General features: G+C 47.2%; 1 protein-coding gene across 5 annotated transcripts in view; it reads left to right on the forward strand.

The window, feature by feature from the left end:
• CSPP1 (centrosome and spindle pole associated protein 1) overlaps window positions 1-20,391 on the forward strand; it is a 136,190-nt gene that overhangs the window by 95,335 nt on the left and 20,464 nt on the right. For all 5 annotated transcript variants that reach the window (XM_078783441.1, XM_078783443.1, XM_078783444.1 and 2 more), the window contains 2 exons: window positions 12,468-12,558; window positions 12,654-12,793. In XM_078783441.1, the coding sequence (XP_078639567.1) occupies window positions 12,468-12,558; window positions 12,654-12,793 (231 nt within the window). The remainder of the gene's footprint in view (window positions 1-12,467; window positions 12,559-12,653; window positions 12,794-20,391) is intronic.

A 20,391-nucleotide genomic window follows, 5' to 3' on the forward strand; every position in this document is an offset into this window, starting at 1 on the left:
CAGATCCATTTTATTGGTAGCTAACCTAAACAATTGCTAATACTGTATTCGCGTATCCATACATGAAGGTCGCATTCATTAGAGAACGAGCTGGGTTTGGCTAACTTGGGTAGCAAGACACTTAACTTTTACACGAATCATCCGCATCAATGTGTCATACCTGGGTTCCCAGATGTGGAGAGGTCTCCTCTGACGTAATTCCTCCTCTTATGCTTCTTGTCTTCGCTTGTGACTACTTACCCATGTCCAAGTGCTCTTCACATGGAACCCTTCTCCACCTCGGCCTTCAAAGTCTCTCGTTTAATTTGAGTGCCCGATCCGAATGAATCCCCTGTCCTAGCTACCTATAGTGCTTTCAGCAGCATATTTTCTCATGGCATCCTGCACATTTTCCCTCAAACTGGCCTTTACAGATAAATGTTCTCGTAGGAGGCATTCCTCCTGTCGACTCAATACTTCGCGTGAATTTTCAATGCACTCACGTTTAATTGTCACCTCAATCGGGAACACCAATCTGTTATTTTTGCTTCCCCGCGTCCATGCATTCATTGTCCCATTAAATATCTTGCGGGTATTCTTCCCTTACTCCGCAACCCATTAGGTTATGGGAGCTGTCCCTTATTTGGCCCCCACCCACTGAGTGTTGCCGTCGTTCAGGTCCTCGAGGCAGAGTGTAGCGAGCGTCCGAGTGTACAGGTACCCACCTGTCCCTTAAAGAGACACTCACAACGCATCCAACTCTGACACTCCTGCCTGACCTCCCACACATGCAAGTGTCCAGACTTTCTTTAAAGCCTGCCTTCTTTGAAACACTCATGGCGCGTCCGAGTGTCCAGGCTATTCAAGCCCCCTGGAAACACTCAAGTGCCTGGGCCCCAAGCCACTTGTGCCCACCCTTATCCTTAACAAATCTCTGCACACTGTCCGTTCCCTTTTAACTGTTATTCGGATCCGTGTTGGAGATAAAGCCAATACAGGATCCTTCACTCGATGATGGCACGTTCATCGTGCCACTTAGAAAGTTCTCACCTTTTAGTGGACGCCCAGACACCTTGCCACCACTGAGCCACGACACCGTCTCTTACCCCCATCCTCGAGGATGGGGGTAAGGATGGGCTGGATCCTATCCTCGTCACCATCTGTCGTGGGTTTTATAAGCACCTCGTCTCAAACTCGGACAGGGTACAGGAGATTTATTAATTAGAAAATTAATACATGCATGGGAGTTGCTGAAGTGGCGTGTAAGATAGTAACACCACCATGGATGACATCACAGTCATCACAATCATGCACAGCCCGCACCAACATCTCAGCGAGCCACAACCTGTAGTCGGCTTAATATACTTCAAAGATCAAAGGACTCAAAACATCTCCCCAAGTTCATCCCTCCCCAATGTCACAGACTGCCGCCTCAAAGAGAAGTTGTACAGAGTTGACAAGCAGGCCAAGCCTCATAGGGAAAGAATGTTTTGCAAGGTCAAACATGGGTTTTTGTCAACAGTTTCTCAGAGCCAGACAACCAGACGCCGGACTGGAAATGGGTCACAGCGTGACGCTGCTGCCACCATCAGGATAGGGAGATTTATGAAATCTTCCTCAAGCCCACCATCCTCAAGCGCTTAAAAACTTAAATCTTCACAATAGTTTGACCTGCATTCCGCAGGGGCCAAGAGGAAAACCGCACCCAGCAGGTGAGTTACCACAACCCGTACCTTAATCTTGTAGTCACCGTGCTTCATCTGGGACCTCAATTGGCCACTACTGGAGCAGGAAACCAGACAGGGACGCCACTTGTGGAGCTGTATTTAGATACTTGACGAAGCAAGGTCCAAAGACATTTTCCTTCAGGTTGGAAAGAGATTTATTCACCTATTGCGGAGAAAACTCGTATTCAATACAGAACTAATCTACATAACACAATACACAGCATTACAACAGTTGAGTAGAGTTCTCAAATTCTCTCAGAATTCCCTTCTTATAAGAGCAAAATCCTTTGATCTCTGGTGACCTTGCAGCCACCCTTTGGCCCCTCCCTGGGAACATCAGACTCGATGGCATCTCGACCATGTGGCTCCCATTAGGAAGCTACAGGAGTCTTTGTAGAGTTGCTTTGGGAAGATGGAGTTCAGAAAAGTCACTTGCTTAGAGCTGGAGACAAACGTCCTCTGAGGCATTCACATCTGGTTTCAATCTCAGAGGGGAGGAGGTTCTTGGTCAGAGAAAGAGCTGCGTCTGCCCTCTCCAAAGAGTTGGCATCCACACCAGGTCATAGGTCATAGGTCATTCCACAGGCTCCATTCTTCATTTCCAGCACAATACAAATGAATACCCATGTTCTATAATCCAAATGCAACTTTGTTCAAAGTACATATCATCTTCATTTTATTTCAAAAGATTACACAACATTATAAATGGCTCTAAGTAATTACAGAAACGACATCCATGTTTCTATGATTTACTGCAACGAGAGAAGAAAATACGAACAGAACTGTAATTAACTATTGTTATGAATTAGGTGTAGAGGAATATCTAGATCCAGGTAGATCTGCATAGGTGGGTGTTCGGCTGTCGTAATAGGGAACCTCATCTGTAATTTCTGTGTGTAGCCCGAATGTCGGATTAAGCTTGTATCTTCGTCCCCGCCACGAGGGGGCGGGGCATGCTAATTAGTACAGGGATTATGGGTAATATTCCCTTGTGTGTCGTTCCCTTGGTGAGCATCCCAGTGTCCCTTATGGAAATACATCTGTTACGGATTTATGTGAATTTATGTGAATTACTATTCAGGTCTTTGCTTATCAATGTGTAGTCGATTAAAGGTTGTTGTGATTAAAGGGTCAGGAGCCCTTCTGGGAAAAAGGACACCGGAAACGGAAGAAAAAAAGACACGAGGTCCTGGAGAAGCGACGATCTTCTTCCTCTTCCTCGCCGAGCTCCGACGAGAGTTGGTATCGATATTGAGCAGCGTGGAGGACGCTGCGTTTGAAAGCCCGTCTGACAAAAGGAGTTACCTGCGCGGGGTAATTACCCCTTGACACGTCAAGTTGCCGTGGGTTCGTGCACGGAACCAAGCGTCCGGCACAGTTCGCCTCACCGTCTACAAGGACGCGTACGGGTCACACCTTGGGCCTCGCGCGCGTTGCAAGCCGCGCTTGGTTTGGCCCCGTTGCTTGGCAAGGAGGTGTGCGCTGCAGCAGCTGTCCCCAGTGCGAGACGTGCACGTTTGGAGCACGTCCGCCCGGGGTTCGTTCAACCGCCCGAGTGCGGAGAAGAGAGACATTGTGAGGGACAGTGGCCCAAGTGGTCGTGAGTGGGGACAGGGGGGGACACATATGTAAGATGGCCATCTTAGTGATTGATTGTTGATTGTTGATGGTTGTTGATTCCTTGGGGGAATATATTATTGATTACTCCGGATCCTTGGTGTGGGGTTTCTTATTGACTGGAGTTCATATTGATTGCGTTACGAAAGCGTATAAATCATATATCTTTCTGGCGGGGTGCCTCCCACGGTCCGGGGGTCACCGAGACCAGGTAGTTACCGGGAGGACCACGTAACAAATTTGGGGGCTCGTCCGAATTACAATTTGCGGATTCGCAATTGGGTCTACGTCCGGGATCTATAAAATTTTCTAAATTTTAGTCCGGGAAAGAATTCCCAAGAGTGGGAACTTTTCCAACGTTCCCAAAATTGTTTTGCTCTGTCGACAAAACAACAACAACAACAAAAAACAAACACAAAAAATAACAATAGCAATAATAGTAAGACTGTTGCTTTTCTTTGTTGGAAATTTCTGGGGTGAAGGTTAACAGGTGTTACCAGTAGTCACCATGGCGTTTGTGGCACAGAACTTTGCGGTAACCCCTAGTGAGGCACAGTTCCGAGCGTTACTAAAAGCGGACCTCTTGAAATTGGCCAAACATTTTAACTTGGAGGTCCGAACTAATTTGCGGAAGGCAGAGTTGCAGACCACGGTGATACAGTCTATGGTGGGATTAGGAACATGGGACGAGTTAGCCTGGGGGTGGCTAGCCGAAGAACCAGAAGACGTTGAGCTCCGGAAACTGGAGTTGCAATTACGGAGCCAGGAACGGATCAAAGAAGAAGAAAGGAAAGCAGAAAAGGAAAGAGCAGAAGAAGAAAGGAAAGCAGAAAAGGAAAGAGCAGAAGAAGAAAGGAAAGCAGAAGAGAGGAGAGAAGAGAAACAAGCAGAGGAAAGGAGAGTGGAACGAGAACTCCAGGAAAGGTTAAAAGAAGAGGAAAGGAAAGCAGAATAGAGGAGAGAAGAGAAACAAGCAGAGGAAAGGAGAGTGGAACGAGAACTCCAGGAAAGGTTAGAAGGGAGAAAAGCAGAGGAGAGGAGAGCTGCCAGGGAACTCGAAGCAGAGGAGAGAAAAGCCGAAAGGGAGTTGAAGGAACGTGATCTGGCGCTTCAGCAAGAGATTAAATTCAAGGAGCTGGAGGTAATGAGAGAACGGGGAGAGGTACCACCCTTGCTGACGGGGTCGACACCTAGCCAGAACACCTGGGAGGTGGGCAGACATGTGATGCTGGTTCCACCCTTCAGTGAAAAGGAAGTCACTCAATTTTTTCCACACTTTGAGAAAGTGGCTCGACAGTTAAACTGGCCGGAGGAGGCCTGGACCATACTAGTGCAAAGTGTGCTGGTGGGTAAAGCTCAAGAGATTTATTCGGCGTTACCAATGGACCAATGTGCAGATTATGAGGTATTGAAGAAGCATATCCTCAAAGCCTATGAGTTGGTTCCGGAAGCTTACCGGCAAAAATTCAGGAATGCCAGGAAGAGGGAGAGTGAGACCCATGTGGAGTTTGCTAGAGTGAAAGAAAACATGTTTGATCGGTGGTGTGAGTCAAAAGGAGTCGGGAATGACTTCGAAGCATTGCGTGACCTGATGCTGGTGGAGGAATTTCAACAGTGTGTCCACGAGGACATCAAAGTGTACCTGCAGGAAAAGAAAGTACCGAAGTTGTGGGACGCAGCCACCATGGCAGATGATTATGCCTTAACACACCGGATAGGGGTCCACGAACCTAACTCCTCGCCTAGATCTCCGCAGGGGAGGTGTGGAACAGCAGGTGCGGAGAATGACAATACATGGCGGCGGCCTCGAGATGATTATGGGGACAACGCTGATACCCGAACGGTTCGAAATCAGGGGGCTACGGGCCCAAGACAAACTTATTTTTCGGGGGCCCCGAGGCAGACCACGAGTTTTTCCTCCGGGCCGACTTGCGCCTTTTGCAAAAAACCTGGACACTTGATGTCCAGTTGTTACCTCATGAAAAGGGAAAACCCAGAGCGGAGTCCGACTATTACCACTCCGAATGCGATGGCAAGCATAAGAAATCGCCCACAGAAGAGTTACCAACCATTTATTTATGAGGGGTTGGTCTCCCTCGAGGGAGACTTGACTAACCCAAGACCGGTTAGGGTTTTGAGGGACACAGGAGCCCATCAATCCTTAATGCTTGAAGGCATTTTGCCATTGTCAAAGAGTACCGCAACTGGTGATAGTGTTCGGTTACAAGGGATCGGTGGCTGTGTTAGTGCCCCACTTCATGTCATCCATTTGGAATCCGATTTGGTGTCAGGACCGGTCACCGTCGGTTTACAAGCCACGCTTCCTGTAGAGGGAGTATCTGTGATTATCGGGAATGATTTGGCCGGGGGGCAAATTTATGGTAACCCGAGGGTTGGTAAAGAGCACAGCAGGGAAAATAACACCACACCAGCTCGGGATGGCGACAAAAGTTCCAAGTTATTTGTAGGGGGACTGAACTTCAACACAGAGGAAGAAGTTCTGACCTCTGTCTTCAACAGATATGGGCCGCTGGTGGAAGTGCGGGTGGTAAAAGACAGGGAAACGCAACGGTCAAGAGGGTTCGGCTTTGTCACGTTTGCAAGCACAAGAGACGCCAGGGAGGCAGAGAAGAATTGGAATGGTAAGGATTTGGAAGGTCGGACCATAACAGTAGGGAAGGCATTTCGTAGGCGTCGAGAGCTCAACAGAAGAGGACCACTTGGCGGTAGTTTTGGTGTGGGCAGCAGCCGATATTACTATGGAGGCTCCCAGAGTTACGGCACCTCCCGAAAGAATGAATGTCAGAGCACTGGCCGAGAAGGAGACCGCCAGTCAGGTAACGGCTGGGACAAGGGGTCCCACCGTAACTGTTAGGAGTCTGGAGAAGTTGAAGCCCTATATACGGTGGAGCCGCCGAGCCGGGGCTCCTACACGGACTCACCGTGAACGCCACGTTCTTAAAGGCGTCCAGGTAGTGAACTTTCCTGCACGGACTAACCGTGAACTCCACATTCTTAAAGGCGTCCATGTAATGAACTTTCCTCCCCGGACTAACCGTGAACTCCACATTCCTTAAGGCGTCCATGTAGGGAATACTCCGCTGGGCCTCCCGAAAAAGTGCTATAGACAACAACAACACAACATGCATTTTAAGGCCATGTTCCCTGCTAGAGCAGGGGTTAGCCTTGCGGTCCCCATGCCAATCTTCTCCATTTTGCCCTATTTTCTGCATCTCTCCTTGTTAACCCCCTTGCCCGCATTTCTTCTTCCACCATCTTTAGCCAAGTCTTTCTCGGTCTTCCCCGTCCTCTACTTCCTTCTACATTAACTTCCATCACTCTTCTCAACCAGTCACTTTCATCCTTCCTCAATACATGACCAAACCATCTCAACCTGTTCCTCTTCACAGCATCAATCACAGGCAATATTCCCATCATCTTTCGCAATTCATCATTTGTCTTCCTCTCTCTCAACGATACTCCGCACATCCATCGAACCATTCGCATTTCCACCCTTTCCAGCCTTCGTTGCTGCTCTACGTTCATTACCCATGTCTCGCTCCCATAAGTCATAACACTTCTCACACATGCAGCATACACCTTTCCCTTCAGCTTCAGCGACACTCTCCTCCTCATCAGCATGCCAAACAGTTCCCGAAACTTCTTCCATGCACATCTCACTCGAGCAACCGTTGCCGAGTCTGATCCACCTTCTCCATTCAGCATGTCTCCGAGGTAGCAAAATGTTTTCACACCTTCCAGCTTCACGCCGTCTCCAAGATCCAACTCAACATTTCCTCCATCTGCAGCTCCCTCTGTGCACACCTTACATTTGAATGTAGCTGCCACACTGGTTAATGACCCTCTCAGACCACTACATTTTTGATGAACCCACTCAGCACACATTGTACATTGAATGGAGTTCACTCCGACACCCTTCCTGCACACAGCACACGGCCACTTCCCAGTTCTTTCCACCTCACCACATGCTTTACCACTTGCCATCACCTTTGTCTTTCCGATATTCACCTTCAGACCTTTTGTCTCCATACATTCCTTCCACTTGTTCATCTTTTCCTTCAGTCCATCCATACTTTCCGCAATCAACACCAGATCATCTGCATACAACAACTCCCACGGTAAACCCTCCTTTACGGTCTGAGCCAGCACCTCCATCACAGCTACAAATAGTAGTGGACTTAGTACCGACCCCTTATGCACTCCCACCTTCACCTCAAACTCACCACTGTTCCCGTCCTTCGTCCTTACAGCTGTGCGTGCTCTTTTGTACATTGCCATCACTACTCTGATCAACCATTCCTCCACTCCTAACTTCCTCAATGCCCATGTCAATACTTTGCGTGGAACCCTATCGAATGCTTTCTCCAGATCAACAAACCCAAAAAACAACTTCTTCCTCTTCTCCATGTACTTCTCCTGCAACTGCCTCACAATGAAAAGCGCATCTGTCGTTCCTCTTCCTGGCATAAATCCAAACTGCATTTCGTCGATCTTCACTTTCTTCCTTATCCTCCTCTCCAACACCCTTTCCAATACCTTCATTCCATGCTCCAATAACTTTATCGCTCGGTACGAGCCACACTCCAGAGGGTCACCTTTCCCCTTGTCTAGAGGGACGAGGGTACTCAGTTCCCAAACCACTGGAATGCGGCCTTCTTTCACCACCAGATTACAGATCTCTGTCATTCTCTTCACACCCCAACTTCCTGCTGCCTTCAACATATCTCCCACAACTCCCGTCGGCCCTCCCGCTTTTCCACTCTTCATTGCTTTTATCGCTTCCTCAACTTCCTTCTCAGTTATCTTCTCTGCCGGTCCTAAAACTGGGTTACTCTCTATGTTGCCATCCCATTCATTCTCTGTATTCAACAGCATTTCCATATATCTTTTCCATCTTCCTTTAATTCCATCTGGGTCGACAACGATTTGTCCCACTTCATCCTTCAAGCAACTCACCCCCATCACATCACACCTCTCTTTCGCTATCTGCTTTGCAATCCTGAATACTGCTTTCTGACCCTCTTCCGAATCCAAGCGTTCTCCGAACATTTTCCTACATGCCTCCTGCGCGTTTGCTACCTCTTTCTTTGCAGCCTTCCTGGCTGCCTTATAACTTTCATGCTCTGCTGTTTCTGCTCCCGTACCCTTCGCCTTCTGCCACTCTTTGAACTTCTTCCTCTTCTCGTCAATCCTCTTTCCAACCTCAACATCCCACCTATAGAAGTGCTATAGAGAGGTTTAAATTTGGGGGCTTTGGTCACCACCTCTTAACCGTCATTCAAGAGAAACTAGAAGTGGTTGACGCTTGGTCCAGAGGGAATTAATCTAGGGGATTGTGTGAAATTTTGTTGCTTTATTTTTAAGTGATGACTGTGCCCGGGGGGAACTGATGGTTTGGGGGGGGGGGTGAGTTATCTGGTTTGTTTATCCAAGTTGGCCGGCAAAGAAAGTTTTCGCTGGGTTCAAACTTTCTTTCTTGAAGGGGGGGAGTGTTACGGATTTATGTGAATTTATGTGAATTACTATTCAGGTCTTTGCTTATCAATGTGTAGTCGATTAAAGGTTGTTGTGATTAAAGGGTCAGGAGCCCTTCTGGGAAAAAGGAGACCGGAAACGGAAGAAGAAAAGACACGAGGTCCTGGAGAAGCGACGATCTTCTTCCTCTTCCTCGCCGAGCTCCGACGAGAGTTGGTATCGATATTGAGCAGCGTGGAGGACGCTGCGTTTGAAAGCCCGTCTGACAAAAGGAGTTACCTGCGCGGGGTAATTACCCCTTGACACGTCAAGTTGCCGTGGGTTCGTGCACGGAACCAAGCGTCCGGCACAGTTCGCCTCACCGTCTACAAGGACGCGTACGGGTCGCACCTTGGGCCTCGCGCGCGTTGCAAGCCGCGCTTGGTTTGGCCCCGTTGCTTGGCAAGGAGGTGTGCGCTGCAGCAGCTGTCCCCGGTGCGAGACGTGCACGTTTGGAGCACGTCCGCCCGGGGTTCGTTCAACCGCCCGAGTGCGGAGAAGAGAGACATTGTGAGGGACAGTGGCCCAAGTGGTCGTGAGTGGGGACAGGAGGAGACACATATGTAAGATGGCCATCTTAGTGATTGATTGTTGATTGTTGATGGTTGTTGATTCCTTGGGGGAATATATTATTGATTACTCCGGATCCTTGGTGTGGGGTTTCTTATTGACTGGAATTCATATTGATTGCGTTACGAAAGCGTATAAATCATATATCTTTCTGGCGGGGTGCCTCCCACGGTCCGGGGGTCACCGAGACCAGGTAGTTACCGGGAGGACCACGTAACACATCCCATAGACATTAGATAGGCCCATTAGCGCACCACACCTTAAATAATTCCCCGCCGCCACAATGACTTTGTAAGAACCAACAAGCAATATCCACGCCCAGGAGAACGTGTGATTGGTTGGGGTAAAAAGCTGGCCACTGATTGGTGGAAGGAAGCGGCACACTGATTGGCCACCGACCGTGAACACCTTGGCCAATCAGTGCAGAAGGCGCGAACATTCGGCCAATCAGTGCAGAAGGTGCAAAACCACTACTTAGAAGCAGGTCGCTGATTAGAGGGCAAGGGCCTGTGACATCAGAAGGCGGGAAAGACCATAAAGAAGCGAGGCACTGGTTGGTAGAGGGAGAGAGCTGACGTCACACCGCAAGTGACAAAACGACTCGCTCGCCGGCATTTTATCTCTCTCACTTTGGTTTCTGCCCTGCCCAGACCTCCCTCTGCCCTTGCTTTTCGTTCCGTTTGAACTTTTCTTCCTGTGCCATCTGCGAATTTGCCTGCTCGACGACGAACATTGGAGCGCCATTGATTATCCTCCCTGGTGTCCACGTACAAGCGAGGCTTGCTGCTGGAGCAGACGAGACCGGGGCTAATCGGGTGGCTTGGGGCCTGGTCGCGGGCGAGCAGGGGCACATCGAGGCCTTTCTTCGCGCCAACCGGAGCCGCGTTGGACGACGGACGCTGCACATCCAGACAGATAAGCACAGACGCGCAAACAACAGTTCCTTTAATTCGTTCTCCCATCGTGTGTATTTGAAGTGTGTGTGTAAGAGCGCTCAATAGGGGGTTTCGTTTTTATCGTCGCGTTCCATTGTTCTCGGGTTCCGTAATAAATATTTCTTTCTTGTACATTTTACCCCCGTGTTCGTTTGAGTTCATTTCCTACAGGATCGGAGCTGCCGGTGAGATCGCTACAGGTAAGAGCTCGCCGCTTCTTCCTCTTCCTTCTTCCTCCCGTGCTTGTATAGTCAAAGTTCGTCATTGAATAAACACCTCCATTTAAGTTTGTTTGGCCATCCGCAATCCCACGGTATTAACTGAGGGAATTCGCGCGACACTATAAACAAACTCATCCATAAGGATAGTCTCATCATGATTAACATTAGAAGCTATACTTGTACCACCTTTTTACCTCAAATATATATTGGATTTTGTCGGACCACAAACTCTCCCACTTGGTCAAGTTTCGTGAAGATCGGTTTAAAATTGTGACCTGTAGGGAAGTATAAGTGAGCGGACAGACAAACAAACACACACAAAAACACACACAAACACACACACACAAACCGGAGTGATCAACATACTTGTAAAAAACAATTTTTTTTGGCGAAGTAATAACACACAAGACCAACCAATATGCAGTACTTGAAAAATCTTCGATTTTCACAGGTAATAAACCTTTCCTACCTGAAAATTCTGCTATGGGTGCGTAAAGAGGCTCCTTTGGAAGAGAACTTGAAGCAACGCAGCATTGATGAAGTAGAAATGCAAATGTCCATCTGTATCAATACTCACATACAACGGTACAAGTGAAACCTTTTCAGCGCATGCGCACCAAGCAGTACTTGCTTACTCCGACTAATGAAATCTAGCACTTGCCCATGCTGATACCGGTCGGTCTCTTTTATTAAATACTGCCCACCAGCACAGGGTGATGATTTTCCTTGTTTTTACATCTAGTTTATTGATTTCTATTTGTGGCCAGTTTATTATTCCGCAGCTGTACTGGAATATCGGTATTGCGAGTTAGTTTATGGCTTTGATTTTGTTCCTTGGAGAAGGGCATGTTTTCAGGATCAGCCTTGCTCTACACGGGTATTCTTTGGTAATTGTTTTGCGCATTTGTTTGTGACATATTTGGTGGCCCTCTTGTACTCTGAGGTATTTGTCTGTTTAGTGGATCGAGTCGAGCTCTTGTATTGTTGCATTTGTGTCAATTTTGATGTTGTCCATTTTTGTTGATTTGCCTTGAACAAATGTACACTTTGCACACTTATCCAGGCCAAATTCCATTTGAATGTCGTCAGGGGACCATTTCACTAATTTCAGTTGTTCTGCTAATTTTTCGTCATTTGGTGCAAAGGGTTTTAAATTGTCCTTGTGTCGTTGATGTCACCTTTTTGTCTCTTTGGATATTCTCTTATTTGACATCAGGGTGTATCCATGTCCTTGCTCATTAATGCGGTTGCTCAGTGGGTCCAGGGCCAGACAAAATAGGAGGGACGAAAGGCTATCTCCCTGGAAGTTCCCATGACATACTCCTGGTATTTCGATGTTTCATTCCGAGTGTTGTAATATCAATGTGATATTCCAAAGCTCCATTGCTTTCCCCATCAGTTTGATTACTTGGGGGTTGGTTTTGTACAATTTCATGCATTTTATCATCCATGAATGTGGGACACCTCCTGTGACTGTGAATGGACACATAGTCCACCATCGAGAAAGGTAAAGTAGTCTTGTTCTTTGCTACATGTTGAGTTGAATAGCATGTGGAGAAGAGGCTTAGCAAATGATTCCTGCTTTATAAAAATATCTTTATTCAACAATGTGTTCTGTGTATGATAGCAGTGCTATCTGATAGCAGATAGCAGTGCCCTTGCATGTCAAGTACATTAGACTTGATAATAAAAATATATAAATGCTGAACTTTGAGGGTTCTTGAAAGAAAAGTAGCAAGCAGTGCATTGCTTTTTGCCAGAGCTGATGATTTATCTGCTCACATTGTCTTTATGGCTGTCAGGATGACATACCCAAAGGAAATTTGACCTTCCTCATGCTTTTCTGCCATCATAATATGATGCATGTTCTGCTCCCACTGCAGCTATTGACATTCGCTTGCTGAGCAAACTTGAAATCCTCCGCCAGGCTACACGAAGTGAGATGCATCACCTGCAAAGAGCATTTGACTTCAGGTAATCTGCGACGGTGTTTTCTCCAAAGCTATTATGCAAAACTTGATCGGATTTCTTCAGTTCGGACTGTTTGGTTAATTAATGTGTCTCAACAGCCCTGACCAGCTAGACAGCCCACATGAAATTGAAATGTTGTCATGGAGAACGCCTTCACCATATTATCGCCCAACCACAGCACGGCTCTCACCGGATGTTTGCCGTCTCACTGCACAACCCTTTGACATGCAGTATTACGGTAGGATGCACATCTAATATTGATTATGCTCCCATAATGCTGATGACCGATCATGAAACTATATACCTGTGGGTAATATAGACCATTTCAGTAGTAACCATATGACAGGTTTATTGTACTCGTGGTAAATTTTTACAAAGGTTTGAAACCTTGATCTTGGAGACGGCGGCAGGGATTTTCGAAGCTCCACACGGTCTCCACGTTTTTCGAAGTTGTCTGTTCACAATTGTATTTTGTCGAAACTGTATTTATCTTTCGGTGTGTGAAGTTATTGTGTGCAGTTTTGGTTGTTTCTCGGTGTTTATCTTTCATAAATTGATCGTCTGTTTGCCGTGTCGCGAGCAAGGCCTTTGCCACGTCGCGAACGATTTGAAATCGAAGTTAAGTGATTGTTCCCATTTGTATTTTCGTTAAAACTGTATTTATTTATGGTGTTGTACGTATATTGTGTCCCGACGAAGATTTTTCGGTGCAAATCTTTCATACCTGTATTGAAAATCGTGTTAATTCGTGTCGTGTCTTGAGGCCTTGTACAGTGTGCACTGTACAACCTTGAGGCTTTGTTTTTCTCAGCGGTCCGTCGTTTGTGATCCAATAACTTTCGTTCTCTGTATTCCCAGGCTTTTCACCCATAGCCTACTTCCTTGTGTAAATCTCAACTCAAAAAAAAAAAAAAAAAAAAAAAACATTTCCTTCTCTGTTCTCATTCGTTTATTCATTCTTATTCGTTCGTTCGTTCTTCGACCACGTGTTTCTCCCCCATTTCCCCAGATAGTTTTCACTCATTAACCTTCAATGTTTACACTTTCCCCTCAAGTTATATGTATTCCGTCATATTTTATAACACCTTTTTCTTCTTCTTCTTTAAAAGGCTGCTTTCGACTTGCTCACCAAATCAATTCATCCCAAAAAAAATATCCATCTCCTATAGTGCCTTTTTTCTACATTCCCTAAACTCTCTTGCACTCCATCCTCCATCCAGCGTCCTTAAACGTATTTTTAACTCGAAGGTCACAAGAAACTCATTTTGCAATAAATGTTCGTTTCCCATAAATCGTACACTTTCAAAAATCCAATCTCACCCCTCCCCTCCAAATCTTCCCCATAACCCCTCCCCTCCAAATCTTCCCCATAACCCCTCCCCTCCAAATCTTCCCCATCACCCCTCCCCTCCAAATCTTCCCCATCACCCATCCCTTTCAAATCTCCCCCCTTGCCCCCTCCCTCCTAAACTACCCCCTCACCCCTCCCCGCCAAGACGCCCCCTCGCCCCTCCCCTCCTAGACTCCTGCCTCACCCCTCCCCTCCAAATCTCCCCCATATCCCATCCCTTTCAAATCCCTCCCCTTGTCCCTTCCCTCCCAAACTCCCCCCTCACCCCTCCCCTTCAAATCTCCCCACCCTCATTGCTTCTCAATTTCCCCCCTCTCACTCCCCCTCCTCAAAGCATCCTCCCCGCTTCTTCCCCCTTCAAACTCTCACCTCCATCTCCCCCAACCTTCTGCCTCGCTCTTCCCCTCCTCAAATAACACCTCATTGTGGCTCACCCAATCACCATCAAACCTTTTGTCCGCCCCATCCTTCCCTTTCTCCGAGCTATTCTGAAATCTCTGACACACCTTCAACAGCTCTCCCTACCTCTTCCACCTCTTCCACATCTTACCCTACCCCTCCTCCCCCCTGTTCTGTATCTGATGCTCCCCCTTCCTCTTCATTAACGGTATGGACCTCAAACATCCGGGGCCTTCGTTCAAACTTAACTGATCTCTCCATACAGGTTGCTTCTGTCAAACCAGACGTGATCTGCTTAACAGAAACTTTCCTCCTTTATGATGTCTCTGATTCCATAGTATCTCTCCCGGGCTACTCCCTCCTCCGGTATGATAGACCTGAGCCTCGTCCTGGAGGCGGGGTTGCTATCTTTATCAAAAACTCTCTTCCTCACTCGCCCTGCACTGCACTCTCTCCACCTCACCCCCAGGAATACCTCTGGCTACGGCTTCCCCTTCGCTCCCACCTCTTGTTCATATGTGTGTTGTACCGTCCACCAAACAGTGATGACTCCATCTACATCTCGCTGTCTGATGATATGGACCAACTTCTATCTACTCATCCCAACTCTCTCTTCCTCATATGTGGTGATTTCAACTGTCATCATGCCAGTTGGCTGGGTGTGGGTACCTCTCTCACCAGCCATGGCTCCTCAGCAAAGGACTTCTGCGACTCACTGGGACTGACACAATCTGTCAATTTCCCGACCCGGATCTCAGTCAACAGAACATCTTCTCTTCTGGACTTGGTTATGACTAACTTCCCTGAAAATGTCTGCTGCTCTTCTTCTGCTCCGATCGGATCATCTGATCATGTCCTTGTTAAAGTGGACATCTCTCTGACCATCCTCAGGGAGCCTGCTCAGCGTCGACGAGTCTGGCATTTCACTCAGGCCAACTGGCACGGTCTTCAAGCAGCCATCAATCATCTGGACTGGTCTCCCATCTCTACCACCTCTGACATCAACTCATCCTGGGAATTCTTCCAAAGTAAATTGCTCTCTCTCATGCACAGATTTATCCCATCTCGTCTTCAGTTGTCATACCCTTCCTCCCGTCCATGGTACACGGAATCTTGTGGTGAGGCTGTTGCCCAGAAAAAACTTGCCTTCGTCTCCTGGAAAGCAAATCCAACGGAAGGAAATCTCATTTCCTTTCACAAAGCCCGAAACAAGTGTGTGTCCACCCTCAGGAGAGCCAGGAAACAATATCTCTCCGTTCTCAAGACCGAACTCTCTTATCTGTCTCCCTCTTCCAAATCCTGGTGGCGTCTGGTCAAATCCGTTTCTGGTGTTTGTTCCCCCTCCATCCCCTCCCTTACCTCAAACGGCTACACAGCTGACTCCGCACGTGAAAAAGCTGAATGCCTCAACTCTGTGTTTGCCTCTAAATCTTGTGTCCCAAACCCATCCCTCTCTGTACCCACCATACCCAGTCGTACCCTGCTGCTCCTGGACTCCGTGTCCTTTCCTCCTGACAAGGTGGAAAAGTTTCTGTCAACCCTCGACTCTGATTCTGCAACTGGACCCGACGGCATCAGCCCACGGGTCCTAAAATCCTGCTCTGCTGCTCTATCTCACCCTCTCTCTGTTCTCTTCACCCTCTCTTTTGCTCAAGGTCAACTGCCATCTGCTTGGAAATCAGCCAACATCACCGCTTTGCACAAAAAAGGTGCAAAAACAGATCCTAGCAACTACAGACCAATCAGCCTTCTCCCAATTATCAGCAAAGTCATGGAATCCATCATTGCTTCGGATATGAAATCTTTCCTCTTCTCCAATGGCTTGATCTCTGATCATCAATTTGGTTTCAGACCAGGTCACTCTACTCTGGACATGCTGCTTCTGCTGTCTCAACAATGGATGGAGGTCCTCAATGCCAAACAGGAAATTAGAGCTGTCTCCCTCGACATATCACGTGCCTTCGACACGGTCTGGCACCCCGCTCTGCTCACCAAACTCTCCTCCTTTGGTATCCATGGAAATCTCCACGCATGGCTGGCGGACTTCCTCTCTAGTCGTCGTCAACGTGTGGCCCTGAATGGGTTTCTCTCATCTCCTCTTCCTGTTCAGGCTGGAGTTCCCCAAGGCAGTGTTCTGGGCCCCGTGCTTTTTCTGGTCTTCATCAATGATCTCTCTGACTCTCTCGAAAATCCTCTCTATCTCTTTGCTGATGACTCCACTCTCTGCCGCTCCATGCCTCTTCCCTCAGATCGGCAGTCTGCTGCCTCCTCACTCTCTGAAGACCTGGACAAAATCACAGACTGGTCAAACAAGTGGAACATGTCTTTCAATCCTGACAAATCTCACACTCTTACTATGTCTCTCCGAAAAGATCGACTGGACAACCGTCCCATCTACTTTCTCAACAATCCTCTCCAAGAAGTTCTGTCGCTCAAGATTTTGGGTCTCACTATCTGCCATGATCTTTCTTGGGAAAACCACATTTCCAAGCTGGCCTCCAAAGCCAGTCGCCGACTGGGCATCCTCCGTCGTGCGAAGTCCTTCCTCGGCACACCTGAGCTCCTCACCACATACAAGGCTTTCATCCGCAGCTCAATGGAATACTGTTCTCCCCTATGGGCCGGTGCTCCTACCTCACACCTAGCTCGGCTTCACGCTGTTGAAACCAAAGCTTTCAGAATTATTGGAATCTCCCGCGATGAAGCTATCTCTGAGGGCCTTTCACTCACTCACCGCAGGCAGGTAGGTGGTCTTTCTGTCTTCTACCGACTCCTCTCCGGCCTTGCACCCCCAGCTCTCTCTGTGCTCTGTCCCCCCAAATATTCCTACAGGTCGCACAAGATCTGCCAGCAACCCTCTGATGGTTAAACTGCCGAAATCTCGGCTCTCTGCTCACCTTCACTCTTTCATTCCTCTTTTCTCCCGCCTCTGGAACAAACTCCCTCACTCCCTTCAATCCCACTCCTCCCTCCAGGTCTTTAAAACAGCTGTTCACCACCATCTCTTATCTTCCCCCATCCAAAACCTTGATCTTTTCTACCCCCGCTAATTCACCCCAGATCCACCTTGTTTGAAATTCCAACTTCTTTCCTGGAAGTCCTGGATAGTGTCCATATGTTTTATACCTCTCCCACCGCCCCCTTCCCACGCCCCCCCCCCCCCCCCCCAAAGCCCTCGCCCTCTCTCAGATCTCTCGATGTCTCCATGTCTCTCGGTCCCTGCTCTCAAATGTTGTGTTTGTGTCCTTCCCCCTCTCTCCCCATCTTGTCTACCGCTCCCTATGTTATATGTTTTATGTGTCGGTTTGTCTTTCTGTGTGATTAATATTCGCTCTTTCACGAGCCTCGATCTTGTATACAAAAAAAACAAACAAAAAAAAAAAAAACCAACCCACTAACCATGTTGTCAGATCGCTTAGGCCAAGAGCTATTTTTTTCATGTGTCTGAGGCCAAAACGTTTGAGGATCTTCTGAATTAGAATTTTGTGCTGATTATGAATACCGATTTCATAATTCCCACAGATGCTGAATTTTTCGTAAAAAACGCCATTTTGTGCTTTTTTCACCCAAAAATGTCAAAAAACAGTTTTTAATTCAGTTATGTAAACATCACCACTGCATGTGTGTGGGGTTATTAAAATAAAGCCCACCACTTGCTGGACATAAAGCCTGGTGTTGGTATGATGGTTAAGGTTGCTGGCTTGAGATCTCAGGGTCCTGAGTTCAAGCCCCTGTCTTTCCATTTAATTAACATCAGGTGGGATGACTCAGCCTGTCATCCTTCCGAGGTCGGCATAATGAGTACCAGCTTACTGAGAAGAGTGAGCCATTCGAGTATTCTGCGTCGGAGTGGTGACATGTCCAGGATTGTGCTCAATAGCCTAGAAACTGCTTCGGCAACCCTATGCATCTAAAGATGCAAAAGGAGTGGCCTTCTTCTTCTTTCTCGACATGGATAAACATTAAAAAGACATAAGGAATGGGACATTATGGTTATCAGAGACAATTTTGTCTTTAATTTAAGAAAAAAACTGCTACGGTTTGTATATTGCATGACATGAATCACGCAACATGTGTCTTATAATCATTAACTATGTTTTATACGAGTACAGTGGTACCTCGGCTTACGAGTTTAATCCGTTCCGTGACGGAGCTCGTAAGCCAAATCGCTCGTAAGTCAAAGCAAATTTTCCCATTCAAATGCATTGAAATGCTATTAATCCGTTCCAGCCTCAAAAAAAAAACACCAATTTTTTTTGTTAGGTGCTTTTAAATAACAAAAATGTACTTTATAAATAACAAATAATGTATAAACAAGCACGACCTCGTATATACTGTACATAATACAAGAGAATGTAAAGAAATAAACTGGACCTCTATCCATGAAGATATGGAGAAGTTGTTGTTTGTGTGGTTGAAGGAGAAGCAGCTCGCAGGAGATACCGTGACCGAGAGCATCATGTGTTTGAAAAGATTGAAACTCGGATATCGAGCACGGACCACGAGGTGTTTTTTCTTTTTTCTTAATCTCGGTTTCAGTGAACTTTTGCTCTGTGCTCACGTGTACTGTACCTGTACCTGTAATGGTACGTCAGAGGATGGCACCTGTTGTCATCATATTAAGTGCAAGATGTTCTGCATCGTAAGTTGGTACACCGTGGTCTTTCGGCGGTGTTTAAGCCGGCCGTCTTGGCTTCTGTCACCATTGGCATTGAGTCTTTCGATGTAGGTAGGTCGTTGTGTGCCGGTGCCTTGGCCGAATTCCTTCATTGCTGCATTGTTAGCTCACCTGGTTTTTTATACCACATCTTTGGTTATCGGACCAGCGAATGACGTCATCTCCAAAGTATGGCTTATTCTCACTTGTCTTGGACGATCTTCTACTTCTAGCCTTCCACCGTGCATTTGGTGTCCACTGTACTTACTGTACAGTGCCTGGTAAAATTGATGTAATGGGTTTTTGACCGTCAACGCCATGAACCGTCATGAACCGTCAACGCCATGAACCGCTAACACTCAAAAGCCCATTTATCGCGCCTTATAAAGCAAAACGCAAACCGAAAGCCATGCCTCTCAAGCGAGGCGTGCTTCCGTGGCCACGTGATCCACAGGTGTAGCTCATTATACCCGCACGCGCGACACGCTTTGGCGGTCACGTGACCAGCCACTCTGGAGGCGGGGATCCCCGCCGATGACGTCACCGGCTGGAGCAAGGAGATTCCTCGCTAATGTATTTCGACGATTGCGTGTTTTATATCCAAGCAGAGATGCTTTCACGGCAAGATAACCACGTGACCGGAACCGGAAGCCACAACCGGAAAATTCAAAAAAATAAATTTTTTGAGCTCGTACATCGGATCTCGGCTCGTATCCCAAAGCAACAAACCGCCCGAGCGACGGCTCGTATCCCGAAAAACTCGTACGTTGGGGCACTCGTAAGCCGAGGTACCACTGTATATGTAAAAAGGTGGCAGATGTACATATAAGCTCATTTAAACCAAAAAATGTTGTGGCAATAATGTTATTGCAGATAAAACGGACACAATGCTTCCCTACCCCCATTTTAACAACAAAAAACTGTGCATTTTCACTGTGTCCATATTGGAGTGATCTGTTGTTGATGAGATCCAAGCATATAATTGGTGTTTTTTGAAACTATTCAATTTCTCCCATATATGGAGACATATGTGGAACATTATTGCATAGCTTATTTAACCCTCATTTTGTATTTGCAGAGGACGGCGGTACCTGAGACAAATCGTACTTGCATCCTGCACACAGGACGATCGATGTATGAGATCGAGCTATTTGATAACAAATCATGGGAGAAGGTGTTGGTTGCGAGGGACACCCTTGCATCTATGCTCAGTGGGAGCTCAAAATATACATTAGTGTGTGGAGGCCTACTCAAAGACCATAACAGAAATATAGAAATATAGGATATCACAGCTCCTGCTGTACAAATGTCACTGTGGTTCCAAAACTTGGACAGAACCCAGCTGACATCAACCCAGAAACTCAGATGGAAGGGTACTCCGATCTCAAGTTTCTCATCCGGAAACTACATCTGGGGTATTTCAGACTAC

Source organism: Myxine glutinosa, chromosome 8 (assembly GCF_964187855.1).
Source record: "Myxine glutinosa chromosome 8, kmMyxGlut1.1, whole genome shotgun sequence".
Classification (NCBI taxonomy): Eukaryota; Metazoa; Chordata; class Myxini; order Myxiniformes; family Myxinidae; genus Myxine; species Myxine glutinosa.